A 24201-nucleotide genomic window follows, 5' to 3' on the forward strand; every position below is an offset into this window, starting at 1 on the left:
ACAAGGGACAGTGTGTACACAGGGACAATATGTGTGTACACGAGGGACAGTGTGTGTACACAAGGTACAGTGTATGTACACAAAGGACAGTGTGTACACGTGGGACAGTGTGTACACGAGGGACAGTGTGTGTACAAAAGGGACAGTGTGTGTACACACGAGGGACAGTGTGTCTAAGACTATTCTGATGCCACCCAAAGTGACCATGGTGGGATCCTGGGGTCATAGGGTCATGGAGTCATGTGATCCTGCTGTTGATATGCCTGGACAGGATCTGAGAGATTAGCCTGGCTTTAGGAACACAAACAATGTGATTTACTGCAGTAAGTTCTACACACTGTCTGTCTGTCTGACTGTCTGTCTGCCTGTCTGTCTGTCCCCAAACTGACGACACAGGCCAAATACATGCTGCAATACACACTGTCAATGCTATGTGTCTGACCAGAAACAAGAGATCAATACACACTGATCGACAGATAATGGAGACACTATTAGAGGAAATGTGTGTGTGTGTGTCTGTATGTCTCTCTCTGTGTGTGTGTGTGTGTGTGTGTGTGTGTGTGTGTGTGTGTGTGTGTGTGTGTGTGTGTGTGTGTGTGTGTGTGTGTGTGTGTGTGTGTGTGTGTGTGTGTGTGTGTGTGTGTGTGTGTGTGTAATTACAGAGCACCTTCTCTCATTACAAGCCCCCACATCACTCCGGGTACTATTAGTTACATCCTGCTGCAGCTACCGCTGTAGGCTCTGACAGGCACTTAGCACAGCAATTACTACAACATACACTATACATACAACGGCATGTGGACACCCTTTCAAATTAGCGTATTCTTCAAAAGTATTTCAGCCACACCCGTTGCTGACAGGTGTATAAAATCGAGCACACAGCCATGCAATCTCCATAGACAAACATTGTCAGTAGAAAGGCCTTACTGAAGAGCTCAGTGACTTTCAACCTGGCACCGTCATAGGATGCCACCTTTCCAACACGTCAGTTCGTCACATTTCCGCCCTGTTTGCGCTGCCCTGGTCAACAACGGCTCAGCCGCAAAGGGGTTAGGCCACGCAAGCTAACAGAACGGGACCGCCGAGTGTTGAAGTACGTAGCCCGTAAACACTCACTACCGAGTTCCAAACTGCGTCTGGAAGCAACGTCAGAACATTAACTGTTCTTCGGGAGCTTCATGAAATGGGTTTCCATGACCGAGCAGCCGCACACAAGCCTAAGATCAATGCCAAGCGTCGACTGGAGTTGTGTAAAGCTCGCCGCCATTGGACTCTGTTTCCAGAGAAACGCTTCACGCTTCACCATCTGGCATCACACTTCACCATCTGGCATCACGCTTCACCATCTGGCATCACGCTTCACCATCTGGCATCACGCTTCCCCATCTGGCATCACGCTTCACCATCTGGCATCACGCTTCACCATCTGGCAGTCCGATGGACGAATCTGGGTTTGGCAGATGCCAGGAGAACGCTACCTGTCCCAATGTACAGTGCCAACTGTAAAGTTCGGTGGAGGAGTAATACTAGTCTGTGGCTGTTTTTCATAGTTCCGTCTCGGACCCTTAGGTCCAGTGAAGGTCTGCACAGAGCCTTGACTTCAACTCCATCAAACAACTTTGGGATGAATTGAGACGCCGACTGGGAGCCAGGCCTAATTGCCCAACATCATTGCCCGGCCTCACGAATGCTCTTGTGGCTGAATGGAAGCAAGTCCCCGCAGCAATGTTCCAACATCTAGTGAAAGCCTTCCCAGACTAGGGGAGGCTGTTTTAGCAGCAAAGGGGGGACCAACTCCATATTAATGCCCATGATTTTGGAATGAGATGTTCGACGAGCAGGTGTCCACATACTTTTGGTAATGTAGTGTATCACTGTACATCACTTTGCACACACAGAGAGAGGACACCAAACACAGAACACCCTACAGAGAACATGAATCCTCCATCACAAGAGAGACTGGTCCACAATTCTGTCATTTCTAGTCTATTCAATCTTCCTACAAGTTACGTTCTATGATTCTAGAACATTCCACCAGGTAGCAGACATACAGCCAAATTCGTAGGCATAGATAAGTGGTTTAGGTATTCTGTCACAGAAGTGTTAGAGAACATAAGACATCTCTGAGAACAGATCAGGCCACACAGGCTGCCAAAACCTACATCACATCATAGAGCGCCTGTGTAATTGATCACATTATTTGGCAGCAGTCTCAGATGTGTGTGTGATGATGATGGAGAAAGTGAGGTGTTAAATAGAGATCTCTTATGAACGTCCAGCTGTCGCCAACCAATAAATACCTCTCTCTCTCTCTCTCTCTCTCTCTCTCTCTCTCTCTCTCTCTCTCTCTCTCTCTCTCTCTCTCTCTCTCTCTCTCTCTCTCTCTCTCTCTCTCTCTCTCTCTCTCTCTCTCTCTCTCTCCTCCTGTTCCCACCCTGGTTCCTCCCCATGTCTCCCCCCCTGACTCCCCCTTGACTCCCAGACTCCCCCCTGACACCCCCTTGCCTCCCAGACTCCCCCTCTGACTCCTTGCTGGTTCCCCTGAACACTGATATACAGCCTTCCACCTGTCAGTGGCGCGAGCATCCACAAGCTGCATGGCAAGTGTGTGTGTGTGTGTGTGTGTGTGTGTGTGTGTGTGTGTGTGTGTGTGTGTGTGTGTGTGTGTGTGTGTGTGTGTGTGTGTGTGTGTGTGTGTGTGTGTGTGTGTAAGCCCTGTGGCAGGTGTGTGTGAGACAGAGTGTTTAGACCAGACAGAGTGTTTAGACCAGACAGAGTGTTTAGACCAGACAGAGTGTTTAGACCAGACAGAGTGTTTAGACCAGACAGAGTGTTTAGACCAGACAGAGTGTTTAGACCAGACAGAGAGTTTAGACCAGACAGAGTGTTTCTGGAGAGAGAGAGAATTGTAAGTCTGTGTGTGTGTGTGTGTGTGTGTGTGTGTGTGTGTGTGTGTGTGTGTGTGTGTGTGTGTGTGTGTGTGTGTGTGTGTGTGTGTGTGTGTGTGTGTGTGTGTGTGTGTGTGTGTGTGTGTGTGTGTCTGTGAGAGAGAGAGAGAGTGTGTGCTTGCACCTGAGTGTGTGTGTTTATTTTTCTGGAGAGAGAGAGAGAGAACTGTAAGTCTGTGTGTGGTGCTTAGACAGGTGTAGTGGCATCCTGTGCTCTCTCCTCTAGTTACGGTCAATATTTAATGAGAAACACTAAGCTGCAGCTACAGCCACAGTGGAGTGACTTCACACTGTTATTTTGTGGCGTGTATTAAAAACTCAGTCCCATAAATCAAACTGCTAACCAAACAAGTCTCTCTCCTCTGTGGGTATAGGAGCTTGGCAGTGTTCTGCCTGTATCCCCACCCAATCAACCACCAACCAGTCTGGAACCCCCAGGCCTAGCCGCTCCCAGCTCCAAGCTCCCAGCTCCAAGCTCCCAGCTCCCAGCTCCCAGCTCCAAGCTCCCAGCTCCAAGCTCCCAGCTCCAAGCTCCCAGCTCCAAGCTCCAAGCTCCAAGCTCCCAGCTCCAAGCTCCAAGCTCCCAGCTCCAAGCTCCCAGCTCCCAGCTCCAAGCTCCCAGCTCCAAGCTCCCAGCTCCCAGCTCCCAGCTCCCAGCTCCCAGCTCCAAGCTCCCAGCTCCAAGCTCCCAGCTCCCAGCTCCAAGCTCCCAGCTCTAAGCTCCCAAACCTCAGTCCTCTAACCAAACCACCACAGAAAATAACTGTCAGCCCCTTGGTGTATTCTACACCTCCTACCTGTACCTACCCCACTACAAACCAGACCCGGTTTGGTGTTTCTCTGTGTGTGTGTGTGTGACTGTGTGTGTGTGACTGTGTGTGTGTGACTGTGTGTGTGTGACTGTGTGGGTGTGACTGTGTGTGTGTGACTGTGTGTGTGTGACTGTGTGGGTGTGTGTGACTGTGTGGGTGTGACTGTGTGGGTGTGACTGTGTGTGTGTGACTGTGTGGGTGTGACTGTGTGGGTGTGACTGTGTGTGTGTTTCTCTGTGTGTGTGTGTGACTGTGTATGTGTTTCTCTGTGTGTGTGTGTGTGTGTGTGTGTGTGTGTGTGTGACTGTGTGTGTGTGACTGTGTGTGTGTTTCTCTGTGTGTGTGTGTGTGACTGTGTGAGTTATATATTCCCATAGCAACTCCTCCCTTGTGAAACGTCCCCAGAGAGGACAGAGAATAAGCTAGCAGCATAGCTTAGCTTCCACAGGTCAGTGATTTAACCTCTTCACATAGAACAACCCAGATATAATAGTGCCCTACGCTCTCTGACTGTTCTGCCACCCGGGCAACACAACACTAGCTCTCACACTCACACACCTGTAAAAGGGGGCATTTTTGACCAGTCCCATGTTAAAATTACCTTCTTCTATATATATATATATACAGTATATATACAGTATATATATATATATATATATATATATATATATATATATATATATATATATATACAGTATCTATATCTATCTATATACAGTATCTATATCTATCTATATACAGTATCTATATCTATATATCTATATACAGTATCTATATCTATATATATATATACAGTATCTATATCTATCTATATACAGTATCTATATCTATCTATCTATATACAGTATCTATATATATCTATATACAGTATCTATATACAGTATCGATATCTATCTTTCTATCTATCTATATACAGTATCAATATATATCTATATCTATCTATCTATCTATCTATCAATCTATCTATCTATATACAGTATCTATATCTATCTATATACAGTATCTATATATCTATATACAGTATCTATATATATATATCTATATACAGTATCTATATCTATATATATATATTCAGTATCTATATCTATCTATCTATATACAGTATCTATATATATATATCTATATACAGTATCTATATCTATATATCTATATACAGTATCTATATCTATCTATCTATATATCTATATACAGTATATATATATCTATCTATCTATATACAGTATCTATATCTATCTATCTATATACAGTATCTATATATATATCTATCTATATACAGTATCTGTATATATATATCTATATACAGTATATATATCTGTATATATTCAGTATCTATATCTATTTATCTATATACAGTATCTATATCTTTTTTATCTATATACAGTAGCTATATCTATTTATCTATATACAGTATCTATATCTATATATCTATATACAGTATCTATATCTATTTATCTATATACAGTATCTATATCTATCTAGCTATATCTATATATCTATATACAGTATCTATATCTATTTATCTATATACAGTATCTATATATCTATTTATCTATATACAGTATTTATATCTATCTATCTATATCTATATACAGTATCTATATCTATCTATCTATATACAGTATCTATATATATCTATCTATATACAGTATCTATATACAGTATCTACATATATCTATATACAGTATCTATATCTATATATCTATATACAGTAGCTATATCTATATATCTATATACAGTGTCTATATCTATCTATCTATATACAGTATCCATATCTATATATCTATATACAGTATCTATATACAGTATCTATATCTATCTATCTATCTATATATATCTATCTATATACAGTATCTACATATATCTATATACAGTATCTATATCTATATATCTATATACAGTATCTATATATATATATATATCTATATACAGTATCTATATCTATCTATCTAAATACAGTATCTATATATATCTATATACAGTATCTATATATATATATGTATATAGTATCTATATATCTATATACAGTATCTATATATATCTATATACAGTATCTATATATCTATATACAGTATCTATATCTATATATATATATACAGTATCGATATCTAAATATCTATATACAGTATCTATATCTATCTATATACAGTATATATATATATATATATATCATATATATATATATATATATATATATATATATATATATACAGTAGCATATATATATATATATATCTATATACAGTATCTATATCTATATATCTATATACAGTATCTATATCTATATATCTATATACAGTATCTATATATCTAAATACAGTATATATATATATATATATATACAGTGTCTATATCTATCTTTCTATATACAGTATCTATATCTATATATCTATATATACTATATATATATATCTATATACAGTATCTATATCTATATATCTATATACAGTATCTATATCTATATCTATATATACAGTATCTATATATCTATATACAGTATATATATATATATATACAGTATCTATATCTATCTATATACAGTATCTATATCTATATATCTATATACAGTATCTATATCTATATATCTATATACAGTATCTATATCTATATATCTATATACAGTATCTATATCTATCTATATACAGTATCTATATCTATCTATCTATATACAGTATCTATATACAGTGGGGAGAACAAGTATTTGATACACTGCCGATTTTGCAGGTTTTCCTACTTACAAAGCATGTAGAGGTCTGTAATTTTTTATCATAGGTACACTTCAACTGTGAGAGACGGAATCTAAAACAAAAATCCAGAAAATCACATTGTATGATTTTTAAGTAATTAATTAGCATTTTATTGCATGACATAAGTATTTGATACATCAGAAAAGCAGAACTTAATATTTGGTACAGAAACCTTTGTTTGCAATTACAGAGATCAGACGTTTCCTGTAGTTCTTGACCAGGTTTGCACACACTGCAGCAGGGATTTTGGCCCACTCCTCCATACAGACCTTCTCCAGATCCTTCAGGTTTCGGGGCTGTCGCTGGGCAATACGGACTTTCAGCTCCCTCCAAAGATTTTCTATTGGGTTCAGGTCTGGAGACTGGCTAGGCCACTCCAGGACCTTGAGATGCTTCTTACGGAGCCACTCCTTAGTTGCCCTGGCTGTGTGTTTTGGGTCGTTGTCATTCTGGAAGACCCAGCCACGACCCATCTTCAATGCTCTTACTGAGGGAAGGAGGTTGTTGGCCAAGATCTCGCGATACATGGCCCCATCCATCCTCCCCTCAATACGGTGCAGTCGTCCTGTCCCCTTTGCAGAAAAGCATCCCCAAAGAATGATGTTTCCACCTCCATGCTTCACAGTTGGGATGGTGTTGTTGGGGTTGTACTCATCCTTCTTCTTCCTCCAAACACAGCGAGTGGAGTTTAGACCAAAAAGCTCTATTTTTGTCTCATCAGACCACATGACCTTCTCCCATTCCTCCTCTGGATCATCCAGATGGTCATTGGCAAACTTCAGACGGGCCTGGACATGCGCTGGCTTGAGCAGGGGGACCTTGCGTGCGCTGCAGGATTTTAATCCATGACGGCGTAGTGTGTTACTAATGGTTTTCTTTGAGACTGTGGTCCCAGCTCTCTTCAGGTCATTGACCAGGTCCTGCCGTGTAGTTCTGGGCTGATCCCTCACCTTCCTCATGATCATTGATGCCCCACGAGGTGAGATCTTGCATGGAGCCCCAGACCGAGGGTGATTGACCGTCATCTTGAACTTCTTCCATTTTCTAATAATTGCGCCAACAGTTGTTGCCTTCTCACTAAGCTGCTTGCCTATTGTCCTGTAGCCCATCCCAGCCTTGTGCAGGTCTACAATTTCATCCCTGATGTCCTTACACAGCTCTCTGGTCTTGGCCATTGTGGAGAGGTTGGAGTCTGTTTGATTGAGTGTGTGGAAAGGTGTCTTTTATACAGGTAACGAGTTCAAACAGGTGCAGTTAATACAGGTAATGAGAGGAGAACAGGAGGGTGTCTTAAAGAAAAACTAACAGGTCTGTGAGAGCCGGAAATCTTACTGGTTGGTAGGTGATCAAATACTTATGTCATGCAATAAAATGCAAATTAATTACTTAAAAATCATACAATGTGATTTTCTGGATTTTTGTTTTAGATTCCGTCTCTCACAGTTGAAGTGTACCTATGATAAAAATTACAGACCTCTAAATGCTTTGTAAGTAGGAAAACCTGCAAAATCGGCAGTGTATCAAATACTTGTTCTCCCCACTGTATATCTATATACAGTATCTATATCTATCTTTCTATCTATCTATATACAGTATAAATATATATCTATATCTATCTATCTATATACAGTATCTATATACAGTATCTATATATCTATATACAGTATCTATATCTATCAATCTATATCTATATACAGTATCTATATTAATATATATATATACAGTATCTATATCTATCTATATACAGTATCTATATCTATCTATCTATATACAGTAACTATATCTATATATAGTATCTATATCTATCTATATACAGTATCTATATTAATATATCTATATACAGTATCTATACCTATCTAGAAGTATCTATTGGCACAGACAGACGCACATTAAACTGCTGCATAAAACTAAAGCACATCTTTGGAACGGGACATAAACAGTCATCTGGAAGTATTTTCTTCTCTCTCTCTCTCTCTCTCTCTCTCTCTCTCTCTCTCTCTCTCTCTCCGTTCTACCCCTTCTCTCTCTCCCTATCTCCTTCTCAGTTCTACCCCCTCTCTCTCTCCCTGTTCTCCAGCGACCTCCAACCCCCCCTCATCACTCCCTCTCTGGGCTGAGGGCTGAGACTCTGAGCAGAGCAGCAGGCAAGGTGGGTGTTCTCCGGCTGTTATGACTTGGAAGACGATAATGGCAGCTAATGTAGCCAGCCATTCCTGATGTGGCGGAGCTTGTGGGGGATTCTGTTGTGTTAAGGCAAGAGAGAGAAGGAACGAAGGGAAGGAGGGAAGAAGGGAGGGAGGGAACAGAGGAAGGGAGGGGGGATGTAGGGAGAGAGAGAGAGAGAGAGAAGGGAGAGGGGCAAGGAGGGAGAAAGAGAGAGGACTTGGGGCCTAGCCAATCATAGCAAGATTCTACCTCTTTTTTTTCTCTCTTTCTCTCTCCCTCCCTGACTTTTTCAATCCTGTTGTTTTCCTTCAGTGGTAAACTTTGTTTTTAAAATCTGCCTTGTTTTTGTAACCCCCAACTCATACCCTCCTCCTCCCCCCTCTTAGCCCCTCTCACCCCCTCCCCTCCCCTCCCTTCCCTCTCCCCTATGGCCACTCCCTTTCTGAATTCCTGTCAGCTGGTGTAATGGGGGCCTATCAGTGTCTATCTACACAACTTAAGGCCAGTGTGGAGACATCATTGTAGCGTGCTGTATAAGTCTAGCTGGACAGTGCAGCCACCGTACTACTTTAACACTATACTGGACAAAAATTCTAAAGGTTTTTGTGAAAGGAATCTTTGTAAGCTAGTTTAAAAACATATACACTGTTATGTCCTAAAGCTATACAGTGTATGTATGTATAAACACTGCTGCATCAGCCCCACACAACACACACAGTCAACTATTTACTGGTGAAAAAATGAATAATGATCCAAGAGGAAGCGTTGTAGCTAGTATATTATCAATACTACGTATACAGGGAGTACCAGTAGCTAGTATATTATCAATACTACGTATACAGGGAGTACCAGTTGCTAGTATATTATCAATACTACGTATACAGGGAGTACCAGTAGCTAGTATATTATCAATACTTCATATACAGGGAGTACCAGTAGCTAGTATATTATCAATACGTCATATACAGGGAGTACCAGCAGCTAGTATATTATCAACTTTACATATACAGGGAGTACCAGCAGCTAGTATATCATCAATATTACATTTGGAGCTGGGCAAACAAATTCGAAACATTAGGCTATGACTGTACACATCTATGAGCATCTGCCTGTCCAATCATTCCATCTATTTGAGCTCTGTGCCTGTTTGACTATGTGTGGCCCTGTGTGACTCAGTTGGTAAGAGAGTGACGGTAGCAAGGCCAAGGTTGAGGATTCAATTCCTGAAGGGATTACATGTACATACAAAACATTTATGAACTCACTGTACCGTACATCCCATTGGATAACAGTGTTTGCTAAAAGGGGCACATATATGACTGTATTCATGTAAACATTTTTCTGTGTGTGTATGTGTGTGTGAGAGAGCGAGAGAGAGAAAGAGATAGAGAGAGTGTACTACTGTTAGACTGTGTCCATGTTAACTAGGCTGGTCGTCTACAGGCAGCTGATTTTGGCCCTGAATAACTGTCAGATTGAAAAGTTCATCCCTTGTTGATACAGAGACTGAGTGACGACAGATCAAATGCTGCTCAACACCTTTAAGCACACTGCGGCGCCAGGGCTTAATTTGAGCCGCAACAGGATCCAGCACCTCAACGTTTTCGGACTGTTTCGTTCCCGGAATCTTTTTGTCAGGAACTGGTATCTCTTGTGGCATGACATTTTATTTTTTTACACTGTTTGGAATGTAAAAGTTCTAATCAAACTATCACAGTTAATTTGAGTTGCCTCCTCGTTAATTCCCCCCCCCCCCCTCCATCCCCTTTTCAGCGCCCACACCTGATATACTAAGAATTGATCTGGGTTGGGCCGGCCCGGGCTTGGTAAAAATCAAATGACATGCACCAAATACAACGGGTATAGATTTAACCTTGAAATGCTTGCTTACGAGCCCTTCCCAAAGATGCAGAGGCATACAATAATCATACAAAGAAAAATAGAAAAATTAAATACACAGGAATGGACCTATATACATGAAGTACCAGATCAATGTGGAGCTATATACAGGAAGTACCAGATCAATGTAGAGCTACATACAGGAAGTACCAGATCAATGTAGAGCTATATACAGGAAGTACCAGATCAACGTGAAGCTATATACAGGGAGTACCAGTACCATATTAATGTGGCGGTATACACAGGAAGTACCAGTACCAGATCAATGGGGAGCTATATACAGGAAGTACCAGTACCAGATCAATGTGGAGCTATATACAGGAAGTATCAGATCATTGTGGAGCTATATACAGGGAGTACCTGATCAATGTGGAGCTATATACAGGGAGTACCAGTACCATATTAATGAGGAGCTATATACAGGAAGTACCAGATCAATGTGGAGCTATATACAGGAAGGACCAGTACCATATCAATGTGGAGCTATATACAGGAAGTACCAGATCAATGTGGAGTTATATACAGGAAGGACCAGTACCAGATCAATATGGAGATATATACAGGAAGTACCAGTACCACATCAATGTGGAGTTATATACAGGAAGTACCAGTACCAGATCAATATGGAGATATATACAGGAAGTACCAGTACCACATTAATGTGGAGCTATATACAGGGAGTACCAGTACCATATCAATGTGGAGCTATATACAGGAAGTACCAGATCAATGTGGAGTTATATACAGGAAGTACCAGATCAATGTGGAGCTATATACAGGAAGGACCAGTACCATATCAATGTGGAGCTATATACAGGAAGTACCAGATTAATGTGGAGTTATATACAGAAAGTACCAGTACCATATTAATGTGGAGCTATATACAGAGAGTACCAGATAAATGTGGAGTTATATACAGGGAGTACCAGATCAATGTGGAGCTATATACAGGGAGTACCAGATAAATGTGGAGTTATATACAGGAAGTACCAGATCAATGTGGAGCTATATACAGGGAGTACCAGTACCAGATCAATGTGGAGCTATATACAGGAAGTACCAGATCAATGTGGAGCTATATACAGGGAGTACCAGTACCAGTACCAGATCAATGTGGAGTTATATACAGGAAGTACCAGATCAATGTGGAGCTATATACAGGGAGTACCAGTACCAGATCAATGTGGAGCTATATACAGGAAGTACCAGATCAATGTGGAGCTATATACAGGAAGTACCAGATCAATGTGGAGTTATATACAGGGAGTACCAGATCAATGTGGAGCTACATACCAGTATCAGATCAATGTGGAGCTATATACAGGGAGTACCAGTACCAGATCAATGTGGAGTTATATACAGGAAGTACCAGATCAATGTGGAGATATATACAGGAAGTAACAGTACCACATTAATGTGGAGCTATATACAGGGAGTACCAGTACCATATCAATGTGGAGCTATATACAGGAAGTACCAGATCAATGTGGAGTTATATACAGGAAGTACCAGATCAATGTGGAGCTATATACAGGAAGGACCAGTACCATATCAATGTGGAGCTATATACAGGAAGTACCAGATTAATGTGGAGTTATATACAGAAAGTACCAGTACCATATTAATGTGGAGCTATATACAGAGAGTACCAGATAAATGTGGAGTTATATACAGGGAGTACCAGATCAATGTGGAGCTATATACAGGGAGTACCAGATAAATGTGGAGTTATATACAGGAAGTACCAGATCAATGTGGAGCTATATACAGGGAGAACCAGTACCAGATCAATGTGGAGCTATATACAGGAAGTACCAGATCAATGTGGAGCTATATACAGGGAGTACCAGTACCAGTACCAGATCAATGTGGAGTTATATACAGCAAGTACCAGATCAATGTGGAGCTATATACAGGGAGTACCAGTACCAGATCAATGTGGAGCTATATACAGGAAGTACCAGATCAATGTGGAGCTATATACAGGAAGTACCAGATCAATGTGGAGTTATATACAGGGAGTACCAGATCAATGTGGAGCTATATACAGGAAGTACCAGATCAATGTAGAGCTATATACAGGAAGTACCAGATCAACGTGGAGCTATATACAGGGAGTACCAGTATCAGATCAATGTGGAGCTATATACAGGGAGTACCAGTACCAGATCAATGTGGAGTTATATACAGGAAGTACCAGATCAATGTGGAGCTATATACAGGAAGTACCAGATCAATGTGGAGTTATATACAGGAAGTACCAGATCAATGTGGAGCTATATACAGGAAGTACCAGATCAATGTGGAGTTATATACAGGGAGTACCAGATCAATGTGGAGCTATATACAGGAAGTACCAGATCAATGTAGAGCTATATACAGGAAGTACCAGATCAACGTGGAGCTATATACAGGGAGTACCAGTACCATATTAATGTGGCGGTATACACAGGAAGTACCAGTACCAGATCAATGGGGAGCTATATACAGGAAGTACCAGTACCAGATCAATGTGGAGCTATATACAGGAAGTATCAGATCATTGTGGAGCTATATACAGGGAGTACCTGATCAATGTGGAGCTATATACAGGGAGTACCAGTACCATATTAATGTGGAGCTATATACAGGAAGTACCAGATCAATGTGGAGCTATATACAGGAAGGACCAGTACCATATCAATGTGGAGCTATATACAGGAAGTACCAGATCAATGTGGAGTTATATACAGGAAGGACCAGTACCAGATCAATATGGAGATATATACAGGAAGTACCAGTACCACATCAATGTGGAGTTATATACAGGAAGTACCAGTACCAGATCAATATGGAGATATATACAGGAAGTACCAGTACCACATTAAATGTGGAGCTATATACAGGGAGTACCAGTACCATATCAATGTGGAGCTATATACAGGAAGTACCAGATCAATGTGGAGTTATATACAGGAAGTACCAGATCAATGTGGAGCTATATACAGGAAGGACCAGTACCATATCAATGTGGAGCTATATACAGGAAGTACCAGATCAATGTGGAGTTATATACAGAAAGTACCAGTACCACATTAATGTGGAGCTATATACAGAGAGTACCAGATAAATGTGGAGTTATATACAGGGAGTACCAGATCAATGTGGAGCTATATACAGGGAGTACCAGATAAATGTGGAGTTATATACAGGAAGTACCAGATCAATGTGGAGCTATATACAGGGAGTACCAGTACCAGATCAATGTGGAGCTATATACAGGAAGTACCAGATCAATGTGGAGCTATATACAGGGAGTACCAGTACCAGTACCAGATCAATGTGGAGTTATATACAGGAAGTACCAGATCAATGTGGAGCTATATACAGGGAGTACCAGTACCAGATCAATGTGGAGCTATATACAGGAAGTACCAGATCAATGTGGAGCTATATACAGGAAGTACCAGATCAATGTGGAGTTATATACAGGGAGTACCAGATCAACGTGGAGCTATATACAGGGAGTACCAGTACCAGATCAATGTGGAGCTATATACAGGGAGTACCAGTGCCATATTAATGTGGAGCTATATACAGGGAGTACCAGTACCAGATCAATGTGGAGTTATATACAGGAAGTACCAGATCAATGTGGAGCTATATACAGGGAGTACCAGATAAATGTGGAGTTATATACAGGGAGTACCAGATCAATGTGGAGCTATATACAGGGAGTACCAGATCAATGTGGAGTTATATACAGGGAGTACCAGATAAATGTGGAGCTATATACAGGGAGTACCAGATCAATGTGGAGCTATATACAGGGAGTACCAGTACCAGATCAATGTGGAGCTATATACAGGGAGTACCAGATCAATGTGGAGCTATATACAGGGAGTACCAGTGCCATATTAATGTGGAGCTATATACAGGGAGTACCAGATCAATGTGGAGCTATATACAGGAAGGACCAGTGCCATATTAATGTGGAGCTATATACAGGAAGTACCAGATCAATGTGGAGCTATATACAGGAAGTACCAGATCAATGTGGAGTTATATACAGGGAGTACCAGATCAATGTGGAGCTATATACAGGAAGTACCAGATCAATGTAGAGCTATATACAGGAAGTACCAGATCAACGTGGAGCTATATACAGGGAGTACCAGTATCAGATCAATGTGGAGCTATATACAGGGAGTACCAGTACCAGATCAATGTGGAGTTATATACAGGAAGTACCAGATCAATGTGGAGCTATATACAGGAAGTACCAGATCAATGTGGAGTTATATACAGGAAGTACCAGATCAATGTGGAGCTATATACAGGAAGTACCAGATCAATGTGGAGTTATATACAGGGAGTACCAGATCAATGTGGAGCTATATACAGGAAGTACCAGATCAATGTAGAGCTATATACAGGAAGTACCAGATCAACGTGGAGCTATATACAGGGAGTACCAGTACCATATTAATGTGGCGGTATACACAGGAAGTACCAGTACCAGATCAATGGGGAGCTATATACAGGAAGTACCAGTACCAGATCAATGTGGAGCTATATACAGGAAGTATCAGATCATTGTGGAGCTATATACAGGGAGTACCTGATCAATGTGGAGCTATATACAGGGAGTACCAGTACCATATTAATGTGGAGCTATATACAGGAAGTACCAGATCAATGTGGAGCTATATACAGGAAGGACCAGTACCATATCAATGTGGAGCTATATACAGGAAGTACCAGATCAATGTGGAGTTATATACAGGAAGGACCAGTACCAGATCAATATGGAGATATATACAGGAAGTACCAGTACCACATCAATGTGGAGTTATATACAGGAAGTACCAGTACCAGATCAATATGGAGATATATACAGGAAGTACCAGTACCACATTAAATGTGGAGCTATATACAGGGAGTACCAGTACCATATCAATGTGGAGCTATATACAGGAAGTACCAGATCAATGTGGAGTTATATACAGGAAGTACCAGATCAATGTGGAGCTATATACAGGAAGGACCAGTACCATATCAATGTGGAGCTATATACAGGAAGTACCAGATCAATGTGGAGTTATATACAGAAAGTACCAGTACCACATTAATGTGGAGCTATATACAGAGAGTACCAGATAAATGTGGAGTTATATACAGGGAGTACCAGATCAATGTGGAGCTATATACAGGGAGTACCAGATAAATGTGGAGTTATATACAGGAAGTACCAGATCAATGTGGAGCTATATACAGGGAGTACCAGTACCAGATCAATGTGGAGCTATATACAGGAAGTACCAGATCAATGTGGAGCTATATACAGGGAGTACCAGTACCAGTACCAGATCAATGTGGAGTTATATACAGGAAGTACCAGATCAATGTGGAGCTATATACAGGAAGTACCAGATCAATGTGGAGCTATATACAGGAAGTACCAGATCAATGTGGAGCTATATACAGGAAGTACCAGATCAATGTGGAGCTATATACAGGAAGTACCAGATCAATGTGGAGCTATATACAGGAAGTACCAGATCAATGTGGAGCTATATACAGGAAGTACCAGATCAATGTGGAGCTATATACAGGAAGTACCAGATCAATGTGGAGCTATATACAGGAAGTACCAGATCAATGTGGAGCTATATACAGGAAGTACCAGATCAATGTGGAGCTATATACAGGGAGTACCAGATCAATGTGGAGCTATATACAGGAAGTACCAGTACCAGATCAATGTGGAGCTATATACAGGAAGTACCAGTACCAGATCAATGTGGAGCTATATACAGGAAGTACCAGATCAATGTGGAGCTATATACAGGAAGTACTGCTCCTGCTGAAAATAAAATATTCTAATCATCTGTAGATTACCAAAATATTTTCAGCAACTTCCAAATACAGATAGGCTTTTGGCACGAGCGCATCGGGCATCTCCGGCGAGAGAGCTGAGCATCACTAGGACTATCATTTCCTCCTAGAGAGGAGAGGAGGGAACCCTACAGAACCACACACTACACTACAGAACCAACCTCAGCCCAGCATCACTAGGACTATCATTTCCTCCTCATATTGTACAATATGTCTCCACACACCTTGGCCTAGGCTATTGAGAGAGCTGAGCATCACTAGGACTATCATTTCCTCCTCATATTGTACAATATGTCTCCACACACCTTGGCCTAGGCTATTGAGAGAGCTGAGCATCACTAGGACTATCATTTCCTCCTCATATTGTACAATATGTCTCCACACACCTTGGCCTAGGCTATTGAGAGAGCTGAGCATCACTAGGACTATCATTTCCTCCTCATATTGTACAATATGTCTCCACACACCTTGGCCTAGGCTATTGACGGATTCAAGACCAGGTCGTTTTAATTCATTTCAGATTCTCAGTTCGTCAGTGTCAAAGTCGTCTGTCATTTCGATCGTTTGTGCGGTATTAAAACCGATTCTGCTGAAGTCTCTGGTCATGTAAAAGGATGCAGAATTACCCTAAGCTACAAGAAATGTGTACAACTTCTGCAAACGCCTCGACTATACTGCTCTTTGCCACAACACAAATGTGATGGGAGTTTTTCTCACACGTTCCAGTACCTCAGAGCCCCCCAGGTCACGTTCCGGTACCTCAGAGCCCCCCAGGCAACACACACATACTGCAACACACACACACACACACACACACACACACACACACACACACACACACACACACACACACACACACACACACACACACACACACACACACACACACACACACACATACTGCACACACACACACACACACACACACACACACACACACACACACACACACACACACACACACACACACACACACACACACACACACACACACACACACACACACACACACACATACTGCAACACACACACACACACACATACACACACACACACACACATACTGCATACTGCAACACACACACATACTGCAACACACACACACACACACACACACAGTCTTGTACAGATAACCTTGTGGGGACATACAATTCAGTCCCATTCAAAATCCTATTTTCCCTAACCCCTAACCCTAAACCTAACCCTCATCCTAACCCGTACTCTTACCCTAACCCTAACCTTAACCCTAACCCTAACCCAAAAACCTAAACTTTATCCTAACCCTAGTTCCTAACCCTAACCCTACAACTAACCCTAGCTCCTAACCTTAATATTTAACTTAATTCTAACCCTAACACTAATTCTAACCTTAACCCTAAACCCCCTAGAAATAGCATTTGACCTTGTGGGGACTAACAAAATGTCCCCAGCTGGTCAACTTTTTGTTCGTTTACTATTCTTGTAGGGACTTCTGGTCCCCACAAGAATAGTTAAACACGTCCACACACACACACACACACACACACACACACACACACACACACACACACACACACACACACACACACACACACACACACACACACACACACACACACACACACACACACAGAGAGAGACATACAGATACACACACACACACACACACACACACAAACACTGCAACACACACACACACACACACACACTGCAACACACACACATACTGCAACACACACACATACTGCAACACACACACACACACACACACACTGCAACACACGCACATACTGCAACACACACACACATACTGCAACACACACACACACACACACACACACACACACACACACACACACACACACACACACACACACACACACACACACACACACACACACACACATTGCAACACACACACACACACACACACACATTGCAACACACACACACACACACACACACACACACACACACACCACAACACACACACACACACACACACACACACACACACACACACACTGCAACACACACACACTGCAACACACACACACTGCAACACACACACATACTGCAACACACACACATACTGCAACACACACACATACTGCAACACACACACACACACACACACACACACACACACACACACACACACACACACACACACACACACACACACACACACACACACACACACACACACACACACACACACACACACACACACACACACACACACCTGTCACCTTGGGAAGGTGGAAAGGAGTACAGTGTGGTAAAAACATCAGGCTTGGTAATTATAGTTAAAGAGGAAAAGAGACAGAGAAAGACAAAGAGAGAGAGAGGGAGAGAGAGAGAGAGAGAGAGATGGCTAGAGAGAGAGAGAGAGAGAGATAGAGAGAGAGAGAGAGAGAGGAGGAGCGAGAGAGAGAGAGAGAGAGAGAGAGAGAGAGAGAGAGAGAGAGAGAGAGAGAGAACAACTCTGTGGAGCTATATACAGGGAGTACCAGATCAATGTGGAGCTATATACAGGAAGGACCAGTGCCATATTAATGTGGAGCTATATACAGGGAGTACCAGATAAATGTGGAGTCATATACAGGGAGTATCAGATCAATGTGGAGCTATATACAGGGAGTACCAGTACCAGATCAATGTGGAGCTATATACAGGGAGTACCAGTACCAGATCAATGTGGAGCTATATACAGGAAGTACCAGATAAGAGAGAGAGAGAGAGAGAGAGAGAGAGAGAGAGAGAGAGAGAACAACTCTGTGGAGCTATATACAGGGAGTACCAGATCCACTTTTGTGGATTGGTGACACCCCTATCAGACCACAGCAAAATCACAGTCTACTTGAACAGAGCAATACTCATATCCCCCCACTAGAATCCCCATACTTTAATAAAGACAGCTTCTCCATCCTGGAGGGGGAAATCAATCATTTCCAGGCCCAGGGACATGTATTAGTCTGTGGCGACCTAAATGCCAGAACTGGACAAGAACCTGACACCCTCAGCACACAGGGGGACAAACACCTGCCTGCAGGTGACAGCATTCCCTCCCCCATATGCCCCCCTAGGCACAACTATGACAACATAACCAACAAAAACGGGTCACAACTCCTGCAGCTCTGTCGCACGCTGGGTATGTACATAGTCAATGGTAGGCTTCGAGGGGACTCCTATGGTAGGTTCACCTATAGCTCATCTCTTGGCAGTAGCACTGTAGACTACTTTATCACTGACCTCAACCCAGAGTCTCTCAGAGCGTTCACAGTCAGCCCACTGACACCCCTATCAGACCACAGCAAAATCACAGTCTACTTGAACAGAGCAATACTCAATCATGAGGCATCAAAGCCAAAGGAACTGAGTAACATTAAGAAATGCTATAGATGGAAGGAATGCAGTTTGGAAACCTACCAAAAAACAATTAGGCAACAGCAAATTCAATCCCTTTTAGACAACTTCCTGGGTAAAATGTTCCACTGCAATAGTGAAGGTGTAAACTTGGCAGTAGAAAATCTTAACAGTATATTTGACCTCTCATCTTCCCTATCAAATCTAAAAATCTCAAATAGAAAACCGAAGAAAATGAACAACAATGACAAATGGTTTGATAAAGAATGCAAAAATCTAAGAAATAAATTGAGGAACCTGTCCAACCAAAAACATAGAGACCCGGAAAACCTGAGTCTACGCCTTCACTATGGTGAATCACTAAAACAATACAGAAATACACTACGGAAAAAGAAGGAACAGCACGTCAGAAATCAGCTCAATGTAATTGAAGACTCCATAGACTCTAACCAATTCTGGGAAAATTGGAAAACACTAAACAAACAACAACACGAAGAATTATCTATCCAAAATGGAGATGTATGGGTAAACCACTTCTCCAATCTTTTTGGCTCTATAACAAAGAATAAAGAACAAAAACATATACATGATCAAATACAAATCCTAGAATCAACTATTAAAGACTACCAGAACCCACTGGATTCTCCAATTACCTTGAATGAGTTACAGGACAAAATAAAAACCCTCCAACCCAAAAAGGCCTGTGGTGTTGATGGTATCCTTAATGAAATGATCAAATATACAGACAACAAATTCCAATTGGCTATACTAAAACTCTTTAACATCGTCCTTAGCTCTGGCATCTTCCCCAATATTTGGAACCAAGGACTGATCACCCCAATCCACAAAAGTGGAGACAAATTTGACCCCAATAACTACCGTGGAATATGCGTCAACAGTAACCTTGGGAAAATCCTCTGCATTATCATTAACAGCAGACTCGTACATTTCCTCAATGAAAACAATGTACTGAGCAAATGTCAAATTGGCTTTTTACCAAATTACCGTACAACAGACCATGTATTCACCCTACACACCCTAATTGACAACCAAACAAACCAAAACAAAGGCAAAGTCTTCTCATGCTTTGTTGATTTCAAAAAAGCCTTCGACTCAATTTGGCATGAGGGTCTGCTATACAAATTGATGGAAAGTGGTGTTGGGGGTAAAACATACGACATTATAAAATCCATGTACACAAACAACAAGTGTGCGGTTAAAATTGGCAAAAAACACACACATTTCTTCACACAGGGTCGTGGGGTGAGACAGGGATGCAGCTTAAGCCCCACCCTCTTCAACATATATATCAACGAATTGGCGCGGGCACTAGAACAGTCTGCAGCACCCGGTCTCACCCTACTAGAATCCGAAGTCAAATGTCTACTGTTTGCTGATGATCTGGTGCTTCTGTCACCAACCAAGGAGGGCCTACAGCAGCACCTAGATCTTCTGCACAGATTCTGTCAGACCTGGGCCCTGACAGTAAATCTCAGTAAGACCAAAATAATGGTGTTCCAAAAAAGGTCCAGTCACCAGGACCACAAATTCCATCTAGACACCGTTGCCCTAGAGCACACAAAAAACTATACATACCTCGGCCTAAACATCAGCACCACAGGTAACTTCCACAAAGCTGTAAACGATCTGAGAGACAAGGCAAGAAGGGCCTTCTATGCCATCAAAAGGAACATAAATTTCAACATACCAATTAGGATCTGGCTAAAAATACTTGAATCAGTCATAGAGCCCATTGCCCTTTATGGTTGTGAGGTCTGGGGTCCGCTCACCAACCAAGATTTCACAAAATGGGACAAACACCAAATTGAGACTCTGCATGCAGAATTCTGCAAAAATATCCTCCGTGTACAACGTAGAACACCAAATAATGCATGCAGAGCAGAATTAGGCCGATACCCACTAATTATCAAAATCCAGAAAAGAGCCGTTAAATTCTACAACCACCTAAAAGGAAGCGATTCCCAAACCTTCCATAACAAAGCCATCACCTACAGAGAGATGAACTTGGAGAAGAGTCCCCTAAGCAAGCTGGTCCTAGGGCTCTGTTCACAAACACAAACACACCCCACAGAGCTCCAGGACAACAGCACAATTAGACCCAACCAAATCATGAGAAAACAAAAAGATAATTACTTGACACATTGGAAAGAATTAACAAAAAAACAGAGCAAACTAGAATGCTATTTGGCCCTAAACAGAGAGTACACAGTGGCAGAATACCTGACCACTGTGACTGACCCAAACTTAAGGAAAGCTTTGACTATGTACAGACTCAGTGAGCATAGCCTTGCTATTGAGAAAGGCCGCCGTAGGCAGACATGGCTCTCAAGAGAAGACAGGCTATGTGCACACTGCCCACAAAATGAGGTGGAAACTGAGCTGCACTTCCTAACCTCCTGCCCAATGTATGACCATATTAGAGAGACATATTTCCCTCAGATTACACAGATCCACAAAGAATTTGAAAACAAATCCAATTTTGATAAACTCCCATATCTACTGGGAGAAATTCCACAGTGTGCCATCACAGCAGCAAGATTTGTGACCTGTTGCCACAAGAAAAGGGCAACCAGTGAAGAACAAACACCATTGTAAATACAACCCATATTTATGCTTATTTATTTTAACTTGTGTGCTTTATCCATTTGTACATTGTTACAACACTGTATATATATAATATAACATTTGTAATGTCTTTATTGTTTTGAAACTTCTGTATGTGTAATGTTTACTGTTAATTTGTATTGTTTATTTCACTTTTGTATAATATCTACCTCACTTGCTTTGGCAATGTTAACACATGTTTCCCATGCCAATAAAGCCCCTTGAATTGAATTGAAATTGAGAGAGAGAGAGAGAGAGAGAGAGGGCTAGAGAGATAGAGAGAGAGAGAGAGAGAGAGAGAGAGAGAGAGAGAGAGAGAGAGAGAGAGAGAGAGAGAGAGAGAGAGATAGAGAGAGAGAGAGAGAGAGAGAGAGAGAGAGAGAGAGAGAGAGAGAGAGAGAGAGAGAGAGGGAGAGAGCTAGAGAGAGAGAGAGAGAGAGAGCTAGAGAGAGGGAGAGAGAGAGAGAGGGAAAGAGAGACTGAGAGACCGAGTGACAGAGAGAGAGAGAAAGAGGGAGAGAGAGAGAGAGAAAGAGGGAGAGAGAGAGAGAATATGTCGAAGGCTTTTTTGAAATCAACAAAGCATGAGAAGACTTTGCCTTTGTTTTGGTTTGTTTGGTTGTCAATTAGGGTGTGTAGGGTGAATACATGGTCTGTTGTACGGTAATTTGGTAAAAAAAGCCGTGGAATATGCGTCAACAGTAACCTTGGGAAAATACTCTGCATTATCATTAACAGCAGACTCGTACATTTCCTCAATGAAAACAATGTACTGAGCAAATGTCAAATTGGCTTTTTACCAAATTACCGTACAACAGACCATGTATTCACCCTACACACCCTAATTGACAACCAAACAAACCAAAACAAAGGCAAAGTCTTCTCATGCTTTGTTGATTTCAAAAAAGCCTTCGACTCAATTTGGCATGAGGGTCTGCTATACAAATTGATGGAAAGTGGTGTTGGGGGTAAAACATACGACATCATAAAATCCATGTACACAAACAACAAGTGTGCGGTTAAAATTGGCAAAAAACACACACATTTCTTCACACAGGGTCGTGGGGTGAGACAGGGATGCAGCTTAAGCCCCACCCTCTTCAACATATATATCAACGAATTGGCGCGGGCACTAGAACAGTCTGCAGCACCCGGTCTCACCCTACTAGAATCCGAAGTCAAATGTCTACTGTTTGCTGATGATCTGGTGCTTCTGTCACCAACCAAGGAGGGCCTACAGCAGCACCTAGATCTTCTGCACAGATTCTGTCAGACCTGGGCCCTGACAGTAAATCTCAGTAAGACCAAAATAATGGTGTTCCAAAAAAGGTCCAGTCGCCAGGACCACAAATTCCATCTAGACACCGTTGCCCTAGAGCACACAAAAAACTATACATACCTCGGCCTAAACATCAGCACCACAGGTAGCTTCCACAGAGCTGTGAACGATCTGAGAGACAAGGCAAGAAGGGCATTCTATGCCATCAAAAGGAACATAAATTTCAACATACCAATTAGGATCTGGCTAAAAATACTTGAATCAGTCATAGAGCCCATTGCCCTTTATGGTTGTGAGGTCTGGGGTCCGCTCACCAACCAAGATTTCACAAAATGGGACAAACACCAAATTGAGACTCTGCATGCAGAATTCTGCAAAAATATCCTCCGTGTACAACGTAGAACACCAAATAATGCATGCAGAGCAGAATTAGGCCAATACCCACTAATTATCAAAATCCAGAAAAGAGCCGTTAAATTCTACAACCACCTAAAAGGAAGCGA

At 41.6% G+C, this 24201-nt stretch overlaps 2 protein-coding genes across 2 annotated transcripts in view; one reads left to right on the forward strand and one right to left on the reverse strand.

Moving 5' to 3' along the window:
- LOC139553796 (zinc finger protein GLI1-like) overlaps positions 1 to 24201 on the reverse strand; it is a 166988-nt gene that overhangs the window by 45795 nt on the left and 96992 nt on the right. The gene's annotated exons all lie outside the window — the stretch shown is intronic.
- LOC139568833 (merozoite surface protein CMZ-8-like) lies at positions 1461 to 3667 on the forward strand. Its single transcript, XM_071390930.1, has 3 exons — positions 1461 to 1488; positions 2483 to 2604; positions 3323 to 3667. The coding sequence occupies exons 1-3, from the start codon at positions 1461 to 1463 to the stop codon at positions 3665 to 3667; spliced, it is 495 nt and encodes a 164-aa protein (XP_071247031.1).

Source organism: Salvelinus alpinus, chromosome 2 (genome assembly GCF_045679555.1).
Source record: "Salvelinus alpinus chromosome 2, SLU_Salpinus.1, whole genome shotgun sequence".
Taxonomy (NCBI): domain Eukaryota; kingdom Metazoa; phylum Chordata; class Actinopteri; order Salmoniformes; family Salmonidae; genus Salvelinus; species Salvelinus alpinus.

Bases quoted from the DNA above. Each gene is read 5' to 3' on its own strand.
- LOC139568833 (XM_071390930.1), top strand. From the start codon at position 1,461: ATGCCAGGAGAACGCTACCTGTCCCAAT. The intron at 1,489-2,482 runs GTACAGTGCCAA...CTTGACTCCCAG, and splicing joins AGAACGCTACCTGTCCCAAT to ACTCCCCCCTGACACCCCCT. The intron at 2,605-3,322 runs GTGTGTGTGTGT...CTGTGGGTATAG, and splicing joins ATCCACAAGCTGCATGGCAA to GAGCTTGGCAGTGTTCTGCC.